General features: G+C 38.6%; 2 protein-coding genes across 8 annotated transcripts in view; one reads left to right on the top strand and one right to left on the bottom strand.

Moving 5' to 3' along the window:
- The window catches only part of LOC148404021 (uncharacterized), a 107,452-nt gene that overhangs the window by 46,986 nt on the left and 33,387 nt on the right, over positions 1–27,079 (bottom strand). The gene's annotated exons all lie outside the window — the stretch shown is intronic.
- The window catches only part of frmpd3 (FERM and PDZ domain containing 3), a 36,433-nt gene continuing 32,765 nt past the window's right edge, over positions 23,412–27,079 (top strand). The window contains exon 1 of the mRNA XM_088379307.1: positions 23,412–23,636. Coding sequence (XP_088235433.1) covers positions 23,541–23,636 — 96 coding nt within the window. The 5' untranslated portion in view covers positions 23,412–23,540. The remainder of the gene's footprint in view (positions 23,637–27,079) is intronic.

The raw sequence follows: 27,079 nt of genomic DNA, 5'->3' as shown, positions 1-27,079 counted from the left end.
GCTTGGCAACTTTTCTGTGACTCGTGCTGCAAGCTGGAAACCAAAGGCCATAAGCTTTCCCTCCAAATTCTCTTCTAATAAACTTGGGCTCATTACACAAGGGTAAAACGGTTCCTGTGCTTTTCATTTTCAGTAGACGTCAAAGACAGAGGCAGCAACAGCAACCCCAAAGTGCATTTCAGAGATTGGCTCGGGGTGGATGTGCTTATTCAGTGGTGCCTGTGGCTGAGAGAGATGAGCTGTCCAGTGCTGTTGCGTGGAGCATACATCACTACACGCAGGGCTGCGGACCCAGGAGGAATCAACAGAAGGAAAGCCATTACTTAGATGACCAGGCTTCTCTGATCTCATCATGTGACAGGGCGGGTTATGGAGACATTGGACATGGGCAGACGGAGGGAAGGAGACAGGTAGCGCACAAGAGAGACTAAACACGCTCTTTAATGCCGAGATTTAGTCTTGAAGGCAGCACATAGATATGTTTCATTATAAGCTTTGTTTCAGAGCGTCAGGTGGCTGACTGTGAAGGCCACAAAATATCTATATGGAATCCATTCAGGGCGACAGCGGTCAGGCAGGCAAAGCGATGTGAGCGTGTTCTTTTGCGTGAATGATGTTGGATATCAGAGCGATTAAAGCTAGTCAATGGATCGCTTTCTGCTAGTGGCTGAGTATCTGATTGAGGCTTCAAAAGCATGTATGGATGAGAAATCATAGACGGGTGTATGCTCTGTTAGTGTACATCAGACAAATAGAAACAGCTGTTTGCTTTGCTAGACCTCACATAGAGGAGTAACCTCGCATGTGCCAAAATGCACAGACAAACAGGAATCGCTCGTGGAATGACATCGCTTAACATCATGTGTTGAGGACTCTGTTATGTGTTGATGCTTTGCATTAAGCACGGGGCTAAAAGCAAAAACAATCTTTTGCCATCATTGGAATATCTTGACTGATCAACTGGAGGTGATGAATGCGGAATGGGCAACAGGCATGGGCATATGGGAGAGAACGCTAAAATCTAAACTACGAGAAAAAATTGAAGAAAAGAATAAAATCCAAGAATACGCAAATCTGCGAGTGCCAACCTGCGACTATGCATGACCTGACTGGAGTTTTAAGTTGTAATGTCACCAATCACTTTTAGATGGCAAACATGGCACAGTTGCACTGCCTGACGCTATTTTGTACATCATGAGTAAGACAAATATTTTGGAGGTGGATTTGAATGGGATGCGGGAGTAACAGTATTGTATTTCCATAATAATGAAAGTTTGTGTTTTAAATGAGTCCTTGCAATTAATGTTGCATTCGTGGTCAGCAAGTTTTTGGGGTAATTTTTGTGCAAGACAGCCCTTTGCACTGGGCAATAAAAAAAAAAAATCACAGTATGTTATTTTGTTGTTGGCTTCAAACCCTTTTGTTGGGTTGGCATAATGGATGTTACATACATGCATTTTGAAACATATCATGACAAATGAAACATATTACGACTTTGTATTTTGCACCTAGATTGTCCATATTTAAATTTGCATTTTTCTCAAGTATATGTGGATGTGTGTGGTCGGGCCTCTGTGCCAAGGCAGCACTGATGAAAAATTGTGGCCCCCTCCAGCATTTAAATTACAAATTGGAAAGCACAGACGCTATTAATCCCCATTTAATACATTAACAAAATAAAAAACCCTCTCAATTAATTAGGAGGCTGTCATAAACATTGTCTTTGCTCATTTCATATTTTAACATTCTCAAGTGCAATAAGAAGTTAATCACCGTATGTCAATAAAACATTCTCTTTAAATGTAATAAGTGACAAGAGGAATGGCTGTTACCCGTTTGGTGACTAAGTGTAAAGCAGCTAACATTAGCGGTTGACCACACTGCCTGAAATTCAACTTCACAATCTCGCTTTCTCATCCCTGGCAGACACTCCATTAGTGCACACTTCAAATGTGCGACGGATTGTATCTCCCAGAGTATTGTTAATTTGAAAAGAAGCTAGAGAAACACACCAAGATCAACATTAAGTGTATACGGTTACTAGAACGAATGAATGAATGAAACGAACAACCGAATAAACAAACAAACGACAGAACAGATGGATGGACGAACGAATGAATGAACGAAGGTATGGAGGCATTCCAGCCCCTTGCAAAAATCTCTGACACGTTTAAGTGTGATGAACTAAAGAAGCATCTCGGAACATTAAAATTAAGCATTAAAAACAGTGCAGGCCATCAATAATAATCAAATATTTACAACAGAGGGCAGTTAAATAAGAAACAGCACATATATTATCAGTTTCCCAAATGAAGTACTAGGTAATTGTTATGAGTCTCAATGGCACAGACAAATGCTCAAAAGGTTTTTAATTCAAGCAAAGATCTTTATCGTTACAAATTTTTATCGAGTTTTCAAAGCACTGCTTGATGTCAAACTTGGGGAGGAAAACGGCAGTTGATGTTTCACCTACAATTTGAAACGGATTATCATGTCATTGAGTGTCAAAGTGGAATTATCCCTTGCCAACACACAGTTAGTTTGTCTTTTAAGAAAAAAAAAAAGACTTTGTGCCATGTTTGTGCAATAATTGTCGTCTCACTTTAAACTAAATCCCAGCTAACTTGGCACTTGCCAGGTTTGGATAAAACCTGTTTCTTTTTTGTATGTCTCTGGCTTCACTACACCAATGATGTGTCATCTGGTGTTTATTGTTCTTATCTCTAAGAGAGTGCAGTTTCGCATTGTCTATGCTTCACTTTTTTTTCACTCGTGTTTAATTGCTGTTAGCAGCAATATTATGTCACAAAATGTAACAAAATGTCAGCAAAAACTAGAAAATACGATGCTAATCAGTGATGACCTCACATCAAAATAACTGGAAATTAATGGCTGATAAATGCTGTCATTTTTTTTTTTTTGCCTCAGCTTCCATGTCATGGATAGGATACTATTTGCAAACAGTTGGCTGAAAACACACACAGAACACAAAATCAGCTAACACGATGCTTTGCAAGAGCTCAGCATACATCACAATACTTAAGTTTATAGATCAAGGATTATACACTGGTTGTTTGGGCTTTTTTTTTTTGTTTGTTTTTGTAAATCAGTGAGAACACTAAAGTAAAAACCCCAAAACGCAGAACGACTACAGATTCGCCAATGAGCAATTATGTCACAACAAAGTTAATGTAGATTGTTTTCTTGTTTTTGCATTTCATTATTTATCACTAGATGCTTTGAGGTATGAGTACTAACAGTAGTCAAATCATTTTTAAACAATTACGGCAGTTAAGGGTTAGGGTTAGTACTTTTCAATACGTTCTATGCATCTTCATGGCTGGCTAGACGCATCTGGATAACTAATGATGCATTTCCACTGCACACTTTCAGTTGGCTTCGACGTACCTCTGTTGAAATGGACCATTATCCACTACAAAATGCTGCCATTAAAAAAAAGGGACATTGAACACATCAGTCAGAAAAAAAATCTCTTAACACACAAGAAAAAGAGGAGCAAACACGTGTCCTGTATTTTCTTCGTCACATAGGCTGTTAGCTATGGTCATTTTTTTCCTCAGTGTTACTAGGTGAATCTGCATATCAATCTCCGTCTCGCTCTCTCTCTCTCTCGCTAGCACATCACTGAATTTCACACTTGTGCTCTGCAGCGTAGTGTGGAGCCCTTACCTAACTTGGCCAGCATCCTAAACTATCAGCACGGAATCGGAAGAGAAAAACACTTGAAACAAAAATAAAACGCTGCTTATTACACAACCCGGCAGGACATATTTGCACCATGACACATATCGAGGAACGTTTTACATCATGCTGCTTTGCTTTTTTGTATCAACGTCATTAGATCACTCTTATGCTAAAAAATGGGGACCAATTTGTATACCTCCTGTTTACTCGTAGTCAGGTATAATGGTAATGTACAATATGCCTGCAAATGTACATGTACAATATTCAGGCTGAAGATGCCTAAAACATCCACTGAATACAGATATGACTTCCACGGTTTGTGTAGTCTTGTCACAATATTAATAACCACCACAAGCAGCACATGTTAGAACATCATGAAAAGCCCACCGACGTGTCTGCAACCATGTAGGAAATAGATGACTGCAGTATTTTCCGCAGGCTCTCTTGCTCGCGCTCTTATGACATTAGGCTTGCTTTGCGGCCCTTTTCATTTGTCAACAGAAGAAAACAAGGACCTTGAAAGTACCATGTGGGCAGTAAAGAGGAAAAAAAAAAAAGTACATTTTTCAAGAAAGGACTCTTATGGAAAAAAAAACAGCTCGAGGAGACGACGCATTCGTAGGACGAGCAAAAGTGCTTCTGAGGGATAAATTAGTAGCTAAGTCAGGTAGACATCCAATAGTTCGACCAGATTTCATTCCACATACAAAATTCAAGAAATAACTACAGCTTTTATTTTTTAGTCCGGGGTTTAATTTGCCAAAGAACTAAAGGCATCGTTCAGAAATATGGTTGAGTTGACTTAATATTTCAAAAGAATTTAATGGAATTCACTCACTGCCTTTCCCTTTCGATCTTCTGCCAGTGTTGATCGTTTCTCTTCATTATCACCTTTAAATGTTTCACACAAGCGAAACTAGTGGGAACTGCCATTTCTTGAATTATCCAATGAAATAGCAGCAATGTAAATTATTTCTTCTTTTCATTTTCAATTGTTAAGTGAAAATCAGAAAGCAAAAATGTGACTGATTATATTATGTATTATATTTTATATCTTTCTAGGCCTTATGCCAAATTAAAAATAATCGGTCACAGTGTTGAGTTTGATTTGAATATTTCATCAGTTTATGTAAATATGTTAATGAGCATTAGTAAAGCTATGTTAGCTTGTTAGCCACCACGATCAAGTCAGGAACAAGCCCACAAAAATTTCACATCAAATCGTCATCCATTTTATATCAAGGATAAACATGTTCCATCAATATTATCCTTATCAACTTCATGCAGAACGCCAGAAGATAGAAACGATGCAATCAGACAGACAAGCAATGATGAAAGCAGTTGACATGGATTCCTTTTCAAGAGTTACATATTTGTTCCTCTAAAAAGACGTTACATTGTAGATGATTGTACAGGCACCGAGCCATGGGGAAAATAAGCATGCCCTACACCTGCTTGGCGCCTTTCACCATGGGCAGCTCCAGAGTGGAAGAGAGCCAGTGCACATTGAGGTGAGCTCAGCTAGTATATCCAGTTGGAACCTTTCAACCTCGCACACCAGCTTGGGTCCCTCCCCTGTCACAGAAGTGACATTCTACATCCCTGGAGCCAGCTTTACAGCCAGGGTTCAGACGCCTCCTAGCTCACGCCCTCTTTGGCCTCTCTCACAGGTGGCAAACCCATGGGAGCCTTGACGTAACCTCAAACTGGAATCAACTATGTCCCTATGACAGTTAAGGCAGACATAGCAAAAAAATATGCAATGCAATCCAGTTTTCAAACAAGGTCAACCTGGAGATAAGAAGTTTCTTATCTGATGCCCACTATAATACACATTACACACTGTCTATTGTGCACAGTAGATCGCTGGTGGATTTTAACTTAATCAGTCATTTTACAACCTTTCATCTCGAACCGCTGTGTGCATTATGTTTGGGGGGGTGAGGAACACTGTCTTGTATTTTGTAACAATAAGAATCTGTTTGCAAATAGATGAAACTGAAAAGCTTCAAACGTGTACAAGCAACAAAGCAACTGCAGCAGTCGTGCCTTGCATCATGTCTAGGATTTCACTGATGTGCTGAAACTGAGACAAAGAGAAGCGAAGAGGAGAAATGCAAACTTGATTTGTCAGAGGCACTGTGCAAAGCTGTGTGAATGTAAAAGTAAAAAAAATGCAATATCATATTTTGCCCCGTTGTATAAATCCAGAAGTGAACCTGTGATGAACAAGTCATGTTCAAAGTGATATCAAGGGACACATTGCATTTGTCAATATCATTTGTACGAACGAACACCCGTGCTCTCAGATTCACAGCCATCATTGTCATGATGAGCATCATCAACATTTTCTTTGTAATTGCCTCGACCTTCTACCTACGGCGGTGCGTCAGTATTTTTCCCCCCGTCGCTAGGTAATCATGATCATCAACTGAGATGAGGTTCGGGAATGCAAGGTCACATGAGTCTGATGCTTTTGTTGCTCTTGGTATGCATGATGTGTAACACAGCATGTACCACTTTCAAATCTATTCTGGGCAATTCTATAGTTACTTTTTTCCTCCTTTTAATTTTTTCACTAATTTTATCAGCATTCTTAAACATCCAACAAAAACATTTGATGATTGTGGTATTGTTTCCAGCCAAACTTGATGTACAGATCAGACTTTTTAAAAAAAAAAAGCAAATTTTGATGTATTGGAGTAGTTTACTGTATGAACTGGTAACTGATATGTCATATATACACTCAGAGAGGTGAGAATTTAGCAAAGTGTGATAAAAAATAATCAACGTCTATTTTCAAATCAGAGGCTAAACAACATCCAAGTCAGTAATGGTAAACACAAACATGTTAATACAACAATCATCATTGTTTATTTTACTATATTATATTTTATTATCTATTTTTCCTTCTGCCCTTTATAGTTGTTGTTTTTTTGCCGCATATTTGCAATTGTAGCGGATCGCTATTTGGCTTGACCCACAAACAATGCACGTGTTTCTGCACGCTGTGTTTCTGCCTATGGTATCACCCATTTCCAGTGATCTATGGTCTGTGAGATGAGCCAAGAATTGCAGCGGCGTGCCAGAAAAGGCAAGGAGCATTGGAATGCAGATGTAAACACTACAGGTTTCATTGACACAAACAACTCTTGTGGGTAAGAAAAGCATTGCAATGCCAAAGTCTGAAGGATACAAACAATATTGGGTAGGAAATGGTAAAAGGACATTTTAATTTCCTTGCAATGGAATCAATCCTATTTAGTGTAGCTCATATGCTTCAAGCCAAGGAACCAACATTTTGAAGAAATGGAAATTGGAAAAAGACAGACAGAAAGGGATTTACGTATTTCAGCCTCCATAGTGCATGACATAATTAAAAGATTAAAAGACCCTGGAGGGCTTTCAATGCGTGGAGGGCAGGCGTATAAGCTCATCACTGGAGATCTACGGTCCCTCAGAAGGTGCAGAAAGAACCGCAAACTGTCAACAACCTGCAGCTGAGGACAATAACAGCATCATGATGGATCGCTAATTCCTATACGGATGGGAAAAAACACGACAGAACTATTGTGCTATCTAGGATGCCAGATCAGAGACAAAATCTGTGTTATAACATCCCTATCATTTCCCAAACATAATTTCAGACTTAAGGCAAAAAGATATCTTAAAATGTATGTGGTCTTTAATCGATCTCTTCCAGCCGCTCCTTGCTTTGCGTTCTCTTCCAGAGAGCCCCCAATTGAGGAACAGTAAATATACATTAAAGTGTAGGTGATTATTTGAGGAAATACGAGAAGCATCTAACAGTTGCAACAAAAAGCTACTGTAACTTGATTTTCAAATTGCGTACTGACATTTTCTTGAAAATCATTGTTGCAAATTGACGGCAAAGACTTGACGGAACTGCAACATACACACAAACACACGTGTACACCTACAGTGGCATGCAGGATTTAGGTTCATTTCTTTTCTATTGTTTCTCCCTCCTAAAATTAGCAGGATATCTTTGAGCCTGATGTATGAAAGGAGACTTGCCATAGTTGTCGTCGATACGTTACGTTGTATAACTGATGGCGCTCCCCACTGGTTAATTAACAGCGGGCCCATAAAGTGGGCAGCCCGGTCTCCGGTGGCTGCGGAATGAAATCCCTGAAGAATGACCGTAATGAAGTGCACTTAGACCACCTGCCACGAGAGCGTAGCCATGATTAAAAATCATCAAGAGGTTCTTCTGATTTCAATGGCTTCCCCACAGGTACAATATGTGGCTGATTGATCCAAGACATAACAAAGCAATCATCGGTATAACACCCATCTTGCACGCAATACCTGGATCTGTTATCAGGGGTAGGCAGTAAATTGCATGTTTATTTGTAATTTCAGCAACAAGGATGAGCAAACTTCTCCTTTCTCACTCGTCATCTCAACGGGCTGAGGTGATAAATAGCGCATGTTTGGTTTCAACGTCTGCTCTCGACGGTGAGAGGAAAAAAAAAAAATCTGGATTCAAACAAATCCTCAGATAATGTCCTGTCATTCTCCCCGAGAACACATTTAACACTGGCTCTGTAAATTCTATCAGCATGTACGCTTCCTGACAGCGGCGCGCAGCACAACAAACAGGCAACATGAATAATGCACTTACTTGTGAAAGTCAAGTCTGAATAAGACAAGAGAGCAAGACTTGGGATTTGTGCACCTCATGCTTATAGTATTTGAAATATTTAAAAAACACGCAAGAAATAATCTGCATTTACCAATATTATATTATAAAGAGCTTCAGCCCTGTTAGTGCAGTGGGACATGCCGTTCCCAGTTTGATTCCCATCCACTAAGGTAAATGAACATAATTGTTTTTGTCAACAAAATAAAACAGAAACAAGAGATTAAAATTACACGAACTAATTGCAACTACATTTTACAGATTAAAAGTAGCTCTAAAGAAAATCAAAATGTCCTCTGTTTCACCGTTGTCAGCTAATTTCATTCATGAGCTTTTCCGGTCGATTTCGAATGTGGCTGTATAGAAGAAGGAAAGTCAAAAAGTCCTTTGGGAATACAAACAAATGCACTCTAAAACGTATTAAAAGTGACTGAATTTGAAAAACAATTGAAAAACAAATAAGAACTAATCAACTAAAAATGGATTTGCTCCATTATGAAAGATTCTGTGCCAAACATATCAAGTGGGGGACTGTCTAAAAAAAATGAAGAGGTTTAATTGGACTTTATTAACACTATTTCTATTAACACTCAGTTTTGATTGTACTCATTGAAAAACATGTTTATAATTGTGGAGGACATTTGCAGATGTTTCTTATATTTTGTTGATATTTACATTGCATTATATGCAGCAAATACATGAGCTTCGTTGGGTCCGTTAGTAAAATATGAGCGTCGTTATATGTAGCATATACTTGAACCCATCATTCTGCAGCAGATGTTTCCTTGCTTTTATACTGTTTTTATATTTGATTGTGTATGCTATTTTATCTTTGTACGGCGTCCTTGAGTGCCTTGAAAGGCGCCTTACAAATAAAATGTATTATTATTATTATTATTATTATTGTTGTCTTTGTAAACTAATAGTTTCTAATGGAGTCACGGACTTGGGCTGACATGGGCTGACAAAACAACGAAATATATACAGTATGGAAAATGAATAAAACATTTGCTCATGAAATTCAGAATATTTCCATGCAAGTGCCAGTTGGGATTTTATGCACACTGAGTTTTGATTTGAAACAATAAGCTGTAATCAGTTTGGGGGCGTTTGATGAAGTAACACATTAAGAATTTCAGCATAAGTGGTTGGATCCAGCAGTGTTATACAGTCGCAGCTGCTGAGATGTGGATTTTTGTCCCTTTTTTTCCACACGGTGGAATTGATATTGAATAGATATTGGATTTTGCTGGAGCATGAAGCCAAATTAGTCTGTGAGTCTCACCAGCATGGATATTATTCATGAATAGGCCTTTGAAACTATATTTACATTTATGTGAAGGCGACGGATGGCTGGTGATTAAACCGAGCCTTTTCGCATTGTCGTCGTATAAATATTCACTCCAGTAAAGCTTGCTGACGTGTCAAACAGTGCGTCGTCTCAGACACAGTCTGCATTTCAAGTCTGATCTGAACATATTGACTTACTGTTTATCGCTTTCCACTGCTAACTTGGCATGAATATTTTACTGTCATGCTGTCTCCAGGGTGCCTTCTCCAGGCATTCCTCACATTCTCAACAAGTGCTATTATTTTGTGAAAGGTCTATTGCTTTTGAATGGAGTCCTAAATAGCCATAACATGAACGCTACTTTAGCCGGCTCGAGAAATGTTACCTGCATGCTTGGCGGGTTTAATGAAACATACTTTGAAAACGCGGGTAGAAATTGTCTACTCTTTTCTTGCATTGCGTGAAATAAAAAAAAAAGTACGGTGGCTTGAAAGGGTTAAAAAAAGAGCTCAATGATGGATATTTTTAAACATATTTAGAAACTGTACTACATCATGCATACTACCTGCTTAAAATGGTTAAATGTGACATTTGAGCACACTGGGAAATATTAGCTTCACTTAATAACCACAATCTAATTACTTTGCATGGAAAAGCTTTGATTGTTCGTTTCCTTTCATTTATTGTGCATTGCCATGGGGTGTATTTTGTTTTGTTTCATCACAGAATTAGACATGTAGGCACGTCAGGCTGGTGCATCAACCCACACTGATGAACTTCAGTTACACTGACTCAAAGCAGCTTCCATGACTAGTACATGGAATTCAGCAGCACTGTCACAAGTGGATGTTTTTCCACATTGTCAATGATTTACTTCCTTTGTGAACATAAACAAAAGCTGAGCAAGTTTACAAAAAGCTCTCCCTCTTTCAAACACTGCTTTAGAAGAAAAAAAAAGATCCAAAATATTATTGTTCATTCATGACGCATGAATCCACGAACATCATCAAGCAAAGCTTTTATCCAAAAGAGGACACTCAGTGGTTATGAAAATGCTCAGGGGCTATTTTTAACCGAACCGTTACTTGAACCCCGTTGGATATGATCATTTCGTATATGTAAATGTGGTTCTGCGCTGTCCTGTGATTTATTCTAGAACCAGATGTGGGAGGCAAAAGCAGATGACTTCACATAGGCAGATGTTCCTTATGAAATGAATGCATTAAAACATTATTGTCGGGAGGTTGGGCAATGGGAGGACTGCTACCATCGTAAAAATGGGGAACACTTATGTGGAAATTAGAATTGACTAACAGACCTTAGATTGAAATGATGATTGCATTTCTGGGCTACTGTTATGAATCCATCAGCGAGTGCTTGAAGTTGAGAACTGACTTCTTCCTTGTGCTTTTTGTCTGTGACATTTCAAGAAGCCCTTTGAGACAAATGAGCGCGGGATGGAGCAGCTGGCAGAGTGGAGTCTTGTTTTTGAGAGGGAGAAACTTCAGAGCCATGTTTAATCCGTGGCTCCTTACCTAAATGGTTCCCAGCAGCTGGGAGAGGAGGACCTGGGCAGGTGATTACCAAGGCAGATGAGAGATGAAGCCCAGTGACTCAAATGGTACCAGCACACCATCTAACACAGAGTTCACCTTTCACTTGACAGCTGCAGGACCTCTTCTAAGTGAGAGCTACGTTTTCATAGGTTGACAGCCGGACATGTTTGATTGTCTGTTTCGGCTTGTACATTGTCGTACGTCATCACAATTCCATTACACGCACCGCAAACACATGACTTGCCGAAATGGGATTAAGCAGCTCTGTTTATTCGATTATTTTAGTTTTGTGGCCCACAAAAACACAGGAGCGTGCCCACACAAGAAAAAAAAGGGTTTGGTGTGGGTTTCCATGCTCAAGCTGACCTGATGACCGCAATGCAATGAAGCATGGTGGAAGAAAAATTATGGACAAAATTTGCACTTTCAGGGGCAATACAAGACAGTGGCAAGGTTGCGATCGCAATAATAATGCATCATGGCAAGGAGAACGGCCTTGTCGTAGGAATGTCACAGTTGCAGAAGTAAACTTGTACACCCACCTCTAAGGAAACACCTACTGAGCCACATACTGAAGAACATTACACGTCAAGATGAATAAAAATAGATTTCTAAAAAATATTCATAAAGGGATCACACAGAATTTTATCCGTGATTGATGATGTAACTTTAAAAACAGTGAATCTAGCAGGCCTGGAACTGATTGCGAATGAGAAATTTGCTAGTCACGTGTTGCTAAGTAGAATCACCTATAAGTATGATTAAAAGTAATTTAAGACAGACACAACCACTGCCTCGGTTGAATGGCAAATCGGTAGCAGACAGAGTCAACAGAAACAAGCAGTCAGAAAATCATACAAAATACAAAACAATATCTCAGATTTAAAAATAGAATAAAATCACTGTGCATCCGGTGGTGTTCTGCAGTTCTCTGCTTAATCTATATTTACAAGTCAATATTTCACAGTTTTAGTGTGACTGGTGACAGCAGAGGAAGGTATAAGCGCAAAAAGCTGCAAAAACTACATCAATGAAATCTCATGAAAGGCTGCTGTCAAAACATAGCAGGTGAAGCAGGGCAGACATGTCTTGATGAAAATGTTGTTCATAGTCTGACCCTGATGTTATGATGCCATAGCGTATATTATGAGTGGTGTGCTGGCAAACTTCATGATCTATAGATTTGTCTCCTGCAACGCCATAATTTCAAGATGATTTTTTTCCACCTGGAAAAACACAGATTTGACATCTGGAGATTTGCAGGAGAAGCCGCAATGTCCACAAGGAAAATGGCCGTGTAGACGAATGGACGCAGAGTAGGAGAGTGACCTCCACTCGAGCCCCCACTCATTGTTCACCTCAGCCTTTAACATTTCATTCCTTCTGCTCTCCTACTTCATTTGAGCTGAGTGCACTTTCTGCAGTTCAAGTTTAGCAGCGTACGTGTGACTTAAATGATCTCAGATTTGTGACACTGCGTTAAAAACCGCAAGAAGACTCCCGGGAGGAGTGCTGAAGAGACAAAAGGACACGGTGCAGCGATTCAAGGCCAGCATGAGCCCCGCCCATTTCTGCACATCTCACTGCAAATTTATGGTTCATGCTGATTGCAGGCGGAGCTGTTTTGCATATTACCTATCAGCCCCCGAGGAAAGTGCCATCGCTCATAGCGCTGTTCAATGGTTTGTAACTTGATGAACTAGGCAGGTTGTAAAGGGGACAAGTCAGCTTTTTTTTTTTTTTTACCTAAATTATTTTGAAAAAGGGAACTTGAGTGGAGACATTTGGAATTTAAAATGACACTAAACTAAACATATTCTGCTAGACCACAAACTAATTTACATGAAGCTTAAAACAAAATTGCTTTTCTTGCTTGTGCATTCACAAGGCAATACCCAGTGGAATTATGGGAAAAATTCTATGTTTGTAGTATTTAACTTCAAGTGCATTTGAACATATTTGCAAGTAGTTTGAGCATGTTTTTGTGTACGTTCCAACAAATGTGCGAGTACAATCAATCGTAATTGCCAGTCTTAAACCCTTTACTCCAGTTTACTCCATGCTTCCGTATATTTGTGCTGCCCGCACAAGCTCTAATTTTAATTTATACAAGTCACACGAGTATAAGTCGCACTACTAGTCAAACAATGCAAAAAATGTGAATTATAATCTGAAAACTACACAATACAGAATATTTTCCGACTCACCACTACTTGAAAACCTCTGTTGCACTGAAATGGCACCGAATGGAATGTTGACAAAAAAAAAAAAAAAACTCTTAAAATGTGAAAAAGCACTGAATTCAGAAGCTTCAAAAGCAAACATAATTGTTGTTATTCCTGTCATGTGTTCTTGGAAAATTCAAATCAGATTGACTGCTGATTGTTTCCACGTGGACGGCAAAGTAAAAATTTCCTTGCACAGGGACAAACAAGTAATGGAGTTCTTGTGATATTAAACGCTTTCAATCTCGAATGTTGAACGTTTATTTTTCGAGCAACAGCGGTACCATGATTAATCGTGCATATACTCATACACACATTGTGTTGACTGATGAAAAAAAGAATGAAAGGAAGGAAAAACTCAAAGGCACCCCCCTGCACACAAAGTGGTGCAGAAACTATTGCAATTAAATCCCTGCAAAATGAGGACTGAGTGTTGTATTTTTTTCACTTCAGATGCACAGACAGCTTCACCTGAGATGAGAGTGGCACTCTGTAATCGTTCAGCCTATGGAGATCTCTTCACCATGATCTATGGGCTAATGTCACACTGCTGGATTGAATGCAATTTCCTAAAATAGACAGAAAAGTCTTCTTGGTTTTATTCCACTGTTGTGATACCTCTTCTGCACAGGATGCAAGATCTTATCTGGCGCTACCATTACGTTGCCCAGTTTTGAACAGTGTCCTTTCAAAACAAAATCAAAACGCCTTAATTTACCAATGCCATTCTATATATATTTATTTATTCATTATATATATATATATATATATATATATATATATATATATATATATATATATATATATATATATATATATATATATATATATTATAGATGTTTTTTTAAATTAAATTCATAGAGACGATACATAGATACATACAATTCATTTATAATATACTGTTTTTTTCTGGGATGCAAATTGGACTAGATACAAGTTTATACGGGTAAAATGTTGATTAGCTGATGAAAAGAAGCAGTAAATTGCGATTTAACATGGCACATGGAAAAACTAAGTTATGGGGCTTCAATAATAATTATGAGTCATTTAACACTAATGTAAAGTTTTAAACAAGATGCTTTGTTTGGACAATTTGAACGGTAACAGTAAACAACTTGCGGTAAAAATCATTTAGCGGGTGAAAGGTCAACGTAGTCATCTACTGCGTAATTCTAATCTCGATAAATGATCTCTAACAATTAAGACAATTTTGATGAGGGGGGGGTGCGATGTCTCGAGAAGAATTAACGTATGTCATATGAATTAAACGATGGATGATTCCCAATCGGGGTCCTGTGCTGCAGAAAATTATCCAATGTCACTAAAGTTGTCCGAAAATATCAATAATAATCTTTGTTGGTATATCTACGCTAGTGATGTATCATGACAGACAATATAATTAACTGCGTTTCCATTAGATGACGGACGATGCAATAAATCTGTTGCCATTCACACAACAAAACAGACAAGTAATTAAGCTCACCTTCTGGCATTAACTCACACAAAACAATAAACATGAGGGACTTCAGGCAAATTAGAACGACAAAGATTGATTGCACGAGCAGTTACTTAGTTGCATCGGGAGAGACACAAAACTCAACACACAAAGTATGTTTTCAAGCATTGTCTGCAAAATAGGAAATCAAATAACAGAAAAAGGCACGTAAACATTGTGTTCTTTCTACCATGGTCATTGTTTCACATCTGAATCTGTGTCTACACTTATGTTTTAAGAGATACACTATATACGAAGTGAATTCACATGCGAGGATTCACACAATGAATTATTCCTCAGTGTACAAATGTTGCAGCCCTTTGCTGAGTGCCTCAGTAAAGCGATTAAAGGTCTTTATTTCAGCAGGGAATACAGTAAGTGACGGTGCTACTGTTTTGGCCAGTTTGGCATAATGAGGAGGGGAAAAAAATACGTGAGTGCACCAATTAGTCAATTGTGGCTGCTGACGGGAACTCTTAAAAGTGGTCACAGCCTACATTCGAAGAGAGAAAGCAGGTGAATTGGCAGTCAAACACACAATGAGCCAAACAATGGAATAATAGTGGAAAGGAAAATTTGGAAAATTTGAATTCAGACAGCAAGCACTTAAAGTAAATGGGTTCTTAAGAATGCTGTATTATTTTATTCCATTCTGTGCCATGCTTTGAATATATTGTATTGATGTATTTAAAAGGGGCAGCGTCTGTGTTTGCATCGTTTTTTAAGGGCGCTGTTTACGGTGTTGAGATTTAACGTGACATTCTGGGACAACTGCTTGATTTCCTTTGTAGCACCGAAAAGAAATTCATTTAATTGAGGCAGAAGCGGTTCTGCTGAAGGTATCGTGTTAAATAGTACAATGCATTATGGGGGACAAAAAAAAAAGTGGCTTGTCACATTACTTCTGTGTTTTAGTGCAAATTGGACTTTGTCCAATTTGTGCATTGAACTTGGATGTGACCTTATAGCATGAGCAATTTGGCATTTTAAGAGATTTGATTAATCAATGACCTTTGCCGTGCTTCTACTGGGTGAAGATGTGCACAGCATGTTTACATCAGTAAAAGTGCAGCAGGCATTTAATGAATATGTCTTTATTATTATGTATTAGAATATAACTGTAGTCACTGTGAGGTGGCATATTTATCCCTCAAAAGGGAAATTCAATCATTAATTATAATATGAATTATTGTCTCAGATGGGGTTCTACTATTCTGTAGAAGCTTTTTTTTTTTCCTGATGTTTTCGACAGAGTCCTGTGTTAGCTGGAAGGGGGCGGCAGATCCATCAAGTCAGTTACAAGGTTGACCCTTCATTGATTTGACTGATTTTCCCTACAGATTAGATCTCAGGGAATCCAAAGGCCTACGCCGTACCTTGACCTGTGTCTCGTTTATTCCTGACCGACTGTCAGGTACAATTCTGCAGAACCACCAGGGAAATAGTTACCATGAAGAGTCTGAAACAACGTTGAGGCAGCTTTCAGTTATGTCAAAGCGCATACTAAATGAAAAATGAATGAAATCACCAATGTTTTTGAGGTGGTTGACTGTCAAAAAACTGCACAGGTTAAACCTGTCTGAGAAGGGAGTCAGACTATTTCCACGTTACAGCAGAAAATGTTGCAACCGTGAATCCAACAATCAGATCATTAAATAGGATGTAAACACACTCTTATTACAATCCAACACAACAGAGTGAAAGAAGCGATACTTTGGAGATAAATTTCAAATTGTTGTTCTGTACAAATAGCACTGACAGGATAGGGTAAAGAAGTGCCAACTTGGGAAACGGTACTGGAGATGTTTCAGAGGCAGGACAGTTTCTGTATAAACAAGAATACTATAATTCCCTGAGAGTGCGATGAGGTTTCACACCAGACAACTGGTTGTGTTGAAAGCACATGTTGCTGCCTAACTAGAGGCTGGCAGTGATGTTGTAAATTACCATATTGTGCCATGCTATCTGCTGCCTGGAGATGGTACTGTGCAATAGATGCTATGGATTGCCCAAGCTTGTAACATTGTATTCCTTAACTCGAGTTTAAATGGATATATCATGTCTATAGCCGTCAATGGCAGTGAATGAGTTCACTGGATTTTCTGAAAAAGGCATTTTTGCTGTGTCTACACAAAGCAAAGTTGGACAACTGTACATTTGAACAATTGAAGAACACTTATCTTCAGGGAAGACAATAGCAGACAATGGCCGCTGGGCTGCAGAAGTAAGTTTATCCTTAAACAACGCTGCACTTTCAATAAGATCTGGAAAAATCTGCCGTCATTTTTATGTGAAGCGATCTGTTGACGTCTGCTGAAAGTAAGTATTTTGCAATCTAACTTTATTTTGAAAATCAATTAATCAGAAATGTTAATACGTTACCTTTAAAAATCAAATTATCAGTAAAGAAAGCAAAATACTTCTTCAAGGTGACTGTCATCTCGTCATGAAATGTGTTTTTACGTTTAACTACTTTTCATGAAATCTCGCTGCATTTCCATCTGCTATTCTTATTCAACCTTGAGATGCTTTGCTTCAAGATAAACTAGCTTGAGCTTGAATCCAAACATCGGCAGGGGGCTTGCCAGTTAAATAAATGAGGTTTTCGATTCCAGCATAACACGAGCGCCAACACTGACTCCACCGACACGTTGTGATTATGTAAACAGAAAGCCTTAATTAGATGCTTGTCTTCCTCATCACACTTTCCCATATAGTCTTTACCCAGTTAGGTAATCATGTATGCTGTCAGGGTAAATCATGATGAGCTTATTCAAGGTCTGTTCTGCTGGTGATCAGGGTTTATAAACGGTGCAGTTAGTACCTTGGTGCGAAGCATGACGTGGGTTATTTTTCCATACATGGTATTCACAAAGCTTTACTTTCTGCACTATTTAGCTCTAAATACCGTATTTTCCGGACTATAAGGCGCACCGGACTATAAGGCGCACCGTCAATGAATGGCCCATTATAAAACTTTGTCCTTATATAAGGCGCACCGGACTATAAGGCGCACCATTAATGCATCACGTCAGATTTTTAATCCAAATCAAATCATTCTCCATTTTATCTTTTTTATTTCAACTTCAGACGCAACAAATTACTTTATAATCACAAAATAATGATCCATAGTCTTTTTGATTCTTGAGTCATAGTCTTCAGCGGGCCACTTATGATTGATTTCATGACACATTTTAGGTGCGCCTTATAGTCCGGAAAATACGGTACATAAAAAAATATTAGTAAATAATATTTTATGTCATGTTTCCTATATTTATTACAATAGAGGCTCATCAATTTCATTCTCATTAATGCTGGTAAAAGTAACTTTATTGAATGTTTTGAACATACTGTGCGTGTTAATTACGTGTCTCTATTAGCGGCTAGCATGTTAAGTAAAGTGAAACTAAGATAGCTGAAATGCTTCAACGTGCTTTGAAAAGGTGTTTGTCCCCACACAAAGGGTTGAATAATGATGTTTGACACCAGTAAAATTGTAATGGCACCTACTGTGTCAACGCATCAGTAGAACAGAAGCTCATTTTATCCACTGGAGTCTACATACAATGCAATAATTATGAGAACACGGGCGTGCAAGACTCTAATCTAGCAAGGCTAGATTTTGTTTGCTACACTGGCAGGTAATACATCTAAAATAGAAAATTAAAATTCAGTGACACGAGCCGCTTTCCGTGCTCATTACAAACACTGTGTTTAATGTTCCAAACATCGCACCGTGTCACTCACTGGCCTCTCTGAATATTAATGTGAATTCAAATTCTCTTATTTCTCATAATGTCATTTAATGGAACTGTTTCTGCACAACTGTCAACCTCTCACCCACACAGCGAGCAAACCTAACTGCCAAGGGATGAACGATCTTCATTAGCAAGTGTTCACTTTTGGAGTGGAGGATTGTTCAGCACATGTGGGTGCAGGTGGGCATGGAAGCCACACAGAGAATGTTGAAGCTTGATATTAAATTGGAATAACAGCTGGGTCGTTGAGATATGGCAGAATGTGCACCACTCAGAAGCCGCGTGGCTCCAAAGTCACTTTATTCCACCAAATTTAGTTGAAATTCAAGTGTGTCCAACAGTTCCATAAGCCACATCAATGAGTTAGTGTGAAGACATGGAGTAAGCCAAAAGCACCCGAAGCAGGGAGCATTGGTAGGTGTTAAATATGTACAATAAAGAAATGTGAGCAATTACACATTTTATCTTTCTGCCCGACAACACCCATTTTGAGCTTTTAGCTGACACCTCAACTCTTTTAAGCCTTCAAAAACCTTGCTGCTAATTCAGGGCATTTCAAACTGCTTTGTTAAATACATTTCAGTTGTTCAACCACAATTTTCTTTTCTTATAGTCCTTTTAATGTTTCCATTTGTGCAGAGATGCAGTGAATAACAATTAAAGAGAGGTGAAAGAATTCAGTAGATAATGAATAACTACTGAAGGAAAGCTGCCGCATTGAGGGTTTTAAATCCTTGGCTGGAAATAAATTGTACCGTAATTATATTTTAGGACATCAATATAGATTATAAGACTGGTTATTTGTTAATGTCATATAAATGTGATTAGAGGATGTAACCTCACAATCGTATGTTTCTAGATATGGAAAACCCCTAAAAAACATTGACCATAGGAATTTAGGCCCATAAACTAATTTACAGAAATTGCTAGTAGCCGGTAATGGTGCAAGGTCAGTTAATTAATATCGTCTTGTGTGAAATATGACATGAACAATTTAGCACAGAAAGCAAAATCTGCCTCGCAACAAATCTTAGTTTCAAAGTACCCCAACTTTCCGGTTCAAGTCAAAACAAACATACAATATGACAAGCCCTTTTTGGTTATGTCCCCTGCCAGAGTGCAGGTTGTGTTTACAGTGCAGGTTTAACGGAAAGGAGAGGTGTAGCGGAGAAGGTCAGGACCGCAGCCGAGGAAATGTGTGCAGACAGATATGTTTGCACTGATCAAATACAGCAGTGAGACAATGTAGTCCAGAGGGTGTGGGCAGGAATGGTCATTGGCTTAAATGTTGCTGGCAATAATTGTTTGGCAGAAACATGGTGGCAGGACAGACTGAGACAAAATATATTTAAAAATAAAAAAGCATTTTGGAAAAGTGCGTTTGGAAGATGGTGATGATGATAATTTTTTTCAATTCAGCAAGGGAAAAGATGGTAGTGGCTTTATTGGCTTGTCGCTATGACAACATGCCTGCTAACAAGCTAAATGCATGAGCAGCTTGATCTCAGGATTTTTATTAAAAGGAGCTGAAGTTTCATTCAGATCCACGTAAAACCAAAGCACCTAATATATGTCGTTAAAATTGCAGCCAAATGTGCAATGTGGATCGGACATGAATCAAATGTGGCCTTATTTAAGAGTGCCTGCTCTTCTCAATTGTGTGGTCCTTTCCATATTCAGAATTTTTAGTATATTCATCCATTATATTGGAGATTCTCATTAAAGAGGGACATTGCCCTGCATTAAACTGGTCATTGTTCTATTTCTTCACACTTGAAATTCTAATTTATTTGAACAATTATGAAAATCCCATCTGAGATAATCTTTCTAATATAAAATGACTAATGAAATGTCAGTCCTGTTGACACAGTGTAATATATTTTGAGCAGAATAATGTCTTTTGCCACAAGTCATGTCAACTGCAAAAAGAAAATTAAAAAAAATAACACAACACACCTTTTCCAGTACGGAGAAGAGCTACTGAAGACAAAAAAAGTTGGCAAACTAATGAGCATTTTGTCCTTCCTCCCAACTTCTGAAGCTACACCCCTGCCTGTCAGTTCCGCATCATTGCTTTAAATGCTGACGGAATTGTGTCCCCTTCATAAATAATACTCTTGAAATCTGACTTTGTCCTTACCCTTAAAAGCAATTTTATAGAAAAGCCAAGACAGACAGCATGCACAGGAAATGAATTTTCAGAGAGAAATAGAGAGAGAGAGAGATAATAATAATAATAATAATAAAGCATTAGTCATGTTCTGTTCTTAAATAAAGTAAAATACTATATAAATAATAAAGTTAAACACATAAGAATGTCACACATTTTAAATTTCCTTTTCTTTTTAGAGGCTATTTTTTAAGGACAAAAAATGTGCATACAAATGAAACAGCATGAAAGGAAATCTGTGCGTGGACTTAGTAGAAATATCGATTACATCAACGAAATGGATACCCCAAGTTACAGTATGTTTGTAACAGATTGTTTTCTTTGCCCTGCTGTTATAAATAAAATCACATCTGACTTAATTGTAAAGGTATTGCATCTTCCTTAGTAATGAATATTTACAATATGCCTAATGTGGGTGAGTGGCTACAAATACGTTCACATTTATTTTATAAAGTAAGCTAACAATTTGTGTCATCTAATTGGTGCTCCAACACTAAACAATGCCGTAGGACAAATGAATCCACTTTGTTGTTGACGGTGGACCAGTATGACGATATGGTGTCTGACATCTCATGTTATGTGCGGCTAATGAGGTGATTACCCAGAATATTAGATACAAACCACCCCCGGGACCTCGTTGCTTTAAATGAATACATTTTGTTCATATTTGATTCTTGTTGGATTCTGTATTTTAACACTCCATAAATCCCTTCAAGGTCAGATTTGCACAAAATACTTACAACTACATAATTTGGAGGTGTTAAAGTATTAAAAACAAAACCCATTTTGTCAGAGTGTGATGATATATTTGACGAAATAGTGATTATTGCTTTAAAGGAAAAAACAAAAATAGCGATTCTCCACATGTCGGTTGACAGAAAAAAGTAAGTATGGTTCTGTCTTGCTTTGAGAAAATGCACTTCAGGTGTAGGAAAAATTCCATAGATGGTTATGAGATCAGTCTAACAGCAAGTAAAATGTGCCCAGAGCAGTCACCAACTTCTTCAGCCAAAGAAAATCCAAGAAGAAAACTCTTCCACTCCTCCTCATTTGCACGCAAACGGGTATCTGTCTACAAATGTGATGAAAATGCAGTTTAGCTATACGAGTGGTATTTAAGGTCTGCCTACACACATTAGCTCCTTTGCCACAAGAGAAAAAGGCTGAGGTTAGTCTTTTTTCAGTTTCTGCTGGTGAATAGTAAACACTTTTAAAATCGGGCCTCAACGGTCCAAGTATATTTATTAGAGCCATCGAGTTAATTAAATGAATGCAGACGATTCTAAACTAAACAACTTTCCTGTTACTCATAACCTGTAACAACTTCTTAGGGGTTAATCACACCGATTCTTTTGAGGTTTTTTTTTTTGTCACTATTGTATAGACAAAAGGATTTTACAATGAATCATCCAACACCACCATAAAACAGTACAATAGCCAATTAACTAATCTGGTCTCAATATCAGTCTCATTATGTTCCACTTAACCATCCAGTCAGCCATTGTCTGTTCCACTTATCCTATTCCATTATCTGGAATTGTGATTAATGATATATACTACATATATCATAGATAATACACTGGTGCCATGAGATGCAATTCATGATTGGACATATTTCTTTTAGGTGCTTTTACTTCTGAGCAAAAATTTAAGATACAAGTACAGTATGATAGTGAGTAGATAGTACACAAGTCAAAAAAGCTGTTCCAGGTGAATTTTACTTTCAAACGAAACATAAAACAAAGAGTGCATTTGAAACACCATACTGTTACTTCAGTGTCTCGCTTGCCGACATAATAGTAAACACCATTGACAGGCTGATGGAAAGCATCTGTGACACGGTGTTCCAACCCTTTAAGCAACAGAAAGGTTGGAGTCACACTCCGAGTTTATATAACAACACTTATGGACATATATTCATTTTCCGTTCCAGAAAGGCACAGTGTTTTTTTTTTAATCCAGCCTTGTGGAATAATTCTGGTTGAGTTTAATGACCTCGAACTGATTTTATGTGGTAGACAGTGCCCAATAATCATCACAATGTATGTATTCAGTGCACAATTTGCAATGAAGGCCAAAGACAGGATGTCGACTTTTCAGTTTGTCGTCTTTGATTCAAAGTCTTCCCTATTTATTTTTTACTTTCAGATTTTGCTAGCAGGTGTATGTTTTTGTCGTAACAGAACTAGAAGGACTTCCTGCTGTTGTGTCTAAGAATCATGGGAAATATAGCCCCGCTAATGTAAACCATTTATTTAGCTCTTTTAGGCTGTCGTAAAGCAAAGTATTTTGCCGCTATACCACCAAAAAACATGCAAACTATTTAACATACAAAGTTATTGGGCCTTATAATCAGTGCGCTTAATAGTCCCCCCAAAAATTTCACTGCCTCCTGATGGCGAAGGCCTGCACACCACAAAGGAGCAGCACAATGTTTATTGACTTGAAGCAAAAATTATATATTTTTTTCATTCTACTTAGTTGTGATAACTGTTAGTTTTTAAGTACAATTCTAATGAGTCAGTTAGTAAAAAATCTTGTCTGCATGGGACTGTTGACAGGCAATCAAATCGACATGAATATTCAAATTAAAAATCAATACTGCTTTTAATCAGTAACATAATGATTACTGCATGATGCTTGATTAACACGTTCATTTAGTGTTTTCCATTCCATGCCTCAACAGGTTCCCACATTGCAGAATTGTGTGGGAGAGCATTTACGGGTGATCCCTGTTGATGAAGAAATCTTCAGTCAACACTCAAACACTGTAAGTACACATTTCATCCCTTTAAGCCCTTTTGCCTTATATTAACCTAAGCACTGCACAAGCACAGAAGGATTAACATTACACAGTGAGACTGTTTAAAAAGTTAAACAGGTCAATTGATTTCTGAGCTTATTATACTTGTATGTCGTGTGAATCGCATGCAGAAAAAGTGTAGCCATGTCATGTGAATACAGCACGTTAAATGTGATGAGGATTACACAAATCCATTATCAAATGTGAGCCGCGGGCTTCATATACACTTGGCATTAATGTGTAAGCTTTCGCAGCCTTCTCATTTAAAATGAGTCGCTCATAATTATTCCCACGAGTCTCTCCCTTTTCGCTGCCTCTCATTCTTCTTATGTCCATTAAGCAACTCATAGCCCGTGAAAGGTTATGAACTCTCCCTATTGTCGTGATATTGACAGCACGGCAACGTTTTGGCGATGAGAACCCATGTGCGTGTTTGTGTGTCTTCTGCAGCTTTTTGCTCACATCTGCAATTCTGCATTGATCCCACGCCAGGCAGCCAGTGAGTGAGCACAAAGCTGATGCAGACTTCTGGGTTCTGTGTTGGTCGGGTCCATCAGCCAGTGGCCATGGCCATAACTGTGAATGATTGCAGTCAATACAGCAATCACATTGTGCTGCAGTCATCAGCTGTTGTGGGCATACACACACACATACACACACACATGCTCACACTGCCTGCATGTGATTGATAAAGCAATTTGGTTATAATAATAGAGACACATTTATTTTTCTATTTCCATAAAATATCTTAAATTTAAGTTTAACACATGGCTGAGAAATTAATCCCTTGTTGTCCTAACACAGCGTAGCATACTAAAGACTGTTTGGCAAAAACAAAATCTTAATTAGCATGCGAAACACTGCGTTAACAAACATGCTGTTTATCCCTGCAGCGTTTCGGGGTAATAATCAACTCATGGGCCCACGTTTTGGTCTCCGAGAGGGGATTGTTATGCTTGTTAGAACCCCCCTCCGTGTTGCTGACGCCACAGCCATGTATTTTGTCACATGCATGTGGGTCACAGCGGAAAACAGAGTCAAGTAAAAACATCATGCTGACTTGATAAGTGCTGTGAAAGTGTAGAGTTTGCATTTCCACCGCAATGCGAATAGATTTTTTTTTTTGTCTCCCGCAATGAGTGTGACGCTTTGCAGAGATCTGAACAAACAGTGACTGAATGCAAACGGCCACAGAGGAGCTGGATAGACAATACAACTGCAATAAAGGGAAAAGAACTTAAACTGCTGTGGGAAGAATAGCAGCCATCAAAGCATGTTGGGGCTGTCCCTGCAAGGCATAGATGAGTTTGTTTTCCACCTGAATTGAGCAGCAATGTGTGTTTGGTTTGAATAATTAGTGCTGTATAATCTCAGTTCCGAGCCTCTCGGCACCTGAGGGCGGCCTTGTTATCGTAAACTCTTGAAGAATTACTAACTCATAGGGCTTGATTTACTAAGATCCTAAACAGCGGGTGTTAAATTGCTAACAGATTGCACGTGCTGGTTGTGAGCTCATCATCATCATTCGGCCCACTGAGTCAAGACAGACCAAACAATGCTATCCCACACATTTCGGTTTATCTGTGTTTTCTGAAGGTCTTCCATTTCAATCCATGCAACCCTCGAAATTAGATCCAGGACCCGGAGGGGGCAACGATTTCTCCATAAGCGCAGAGGACCCTTCACTTTCAAACCAGATGTATGACAAAATATTTATTTTAGATATGAGCAAAATATTTAGTATGTGTGTGGACGTAATCATGTCAATACCAAAATTTTGAAATACATAGTCGAACAGCCACTCAACTATCTTCACCTTAGGGTCGACGAGAAATAAATCTGAAGTCGTTCCACCCCTGGTCAAAACATTTGTGTATGTACGTACGTACTTAAAAATCATGCGTTGATAAGATTATTAACACATGAACTTGTGAAAAACGGAATTATTGTTGTTTCCCTCCGGGGCAGACCAACTAGCCAGCCCTGCTGACAGCCTGTTCAGAGTTGTTCTTGGGCAGAAAGACACAAGAAAGGTCAGGCTTGATTTTCTTTTTTGTTTGTTTGTTTTGACAAGGGAAGTAACAGTTCGAACACTCGCTTGCTCTTCTGAAGTCTTTGGAGGACTTCTTTTCTACCCTATCTTCAATGAAGTCCCCCTCCGTCTGTGGATGAAACTGTTCTGTGCAGTTGCAATATGATGATAGCGATGGCGATTAGCTTGCAGCCGTCATCGTACACGGTGGCTTTTCTTATCTCACCTCCCTTGAGCTGACAGGCTCAGGCACACTGAGGTTGCCTTTCTTCTCCATGCTCACACAAAGATTCAGACGAAGACTGCCCTCTATAGATAGTAAAACAGTCCAGCTTCTGTTATCGTGTAACTTTAGTAGGCTCAACTTTTTGAGCAAGCAATCTAGCTTGCATTTTATTGCCATAAATGTAAATATGTGTCATTTTAGAATTATTTGTATTTCAAATGGCTCTGACACGGCAATCAATCTCTGAAAATAAGCCTCTTCATTCTGAATTGGAATCAATCCATGGTCCTCAATCTGAATTCAGGATGTGATGAGTCTTACAAGTAAGTGCGTATAGGTTGGTGTAATCATTTCCAGTCTCATCAAAATGTTCCTCGTCTGCAGTCGCATTGTCTCCTGATGAGTGGCGCCATCATCACATTGGGTGACATAGCACTGCAATTAATCACAGAGAAGGGTCGCTAATAAAGTAATTAGATATTCCAAGAATTTCATCTTGACATCCATTTTGCTCCCAGAAAAAGAATCTCAGTATAAAGTGCTTCAAGGCAGAGTTATAATTTGGTTTGATTTGGGGGGAAAAAAATGACTGAGTGGCTTCTCAGCAGGTGACAACGCTTCTGTGAAAGCTCGTACATTAGCTTGAAAAAGTCTGATAATACTCTACTTCCGCACAACAACTCCTTTGTTACGTCTTGAACGTAGTAAGAGATACTAAATACGATCTGTGAAATGATAAGACATCTGGAGTCAGCGCCATGAGCATTTGAACAAATATGCCATAATGACAAAACCACATTTTAATCATATCTTTTTGTCTGCTCATTTTGCATCCACCTGTTATGCAAAAGGCCCCCAGTTTCCATTTTAATGTAACTCTGAAAAACACTTGCTCCATCATCCCTTTGATTCACTTCCACCCGACAAGTACCGCATATTTTTTATCACCAAAAGCAGTCACGTACGCAATGTTTCCAGGGACCCATTTTTTGAGCACAATAAACAAAGCTCTGTAGCAATCCTAAATCACAGTGACAGATGCCGGCGTTAACCTTGCTTAAAGACAAAGCGCAAACTAAGAGTGTTTTGTCGAGCTACTTGTAGATGTTGTCCGCTCGTACACTGCAACCTTATACTCTTAATCCGTGCTCA

This window comes from Syngnathus floridae, chromosome 1, assembly GCF_059516105.1.
Source record: "Syngnathus floridae isolate MCC-2025c chromosome 1, RoL_Sflo_1.0, whole genome shotgun sequence".
Taxonomy (NCBI): domain Eukaryota; kingdom Metazoa; phylum Chordata; class Actinopteri; order Syngnathiformes; family Syngnathidae; genus Syngnathus; species Syngnathus floridae.
Note: the sequence above shows the minus strand (reverse complement) of the source record. Positions and strands in the feature narration are given on the sequence as shown.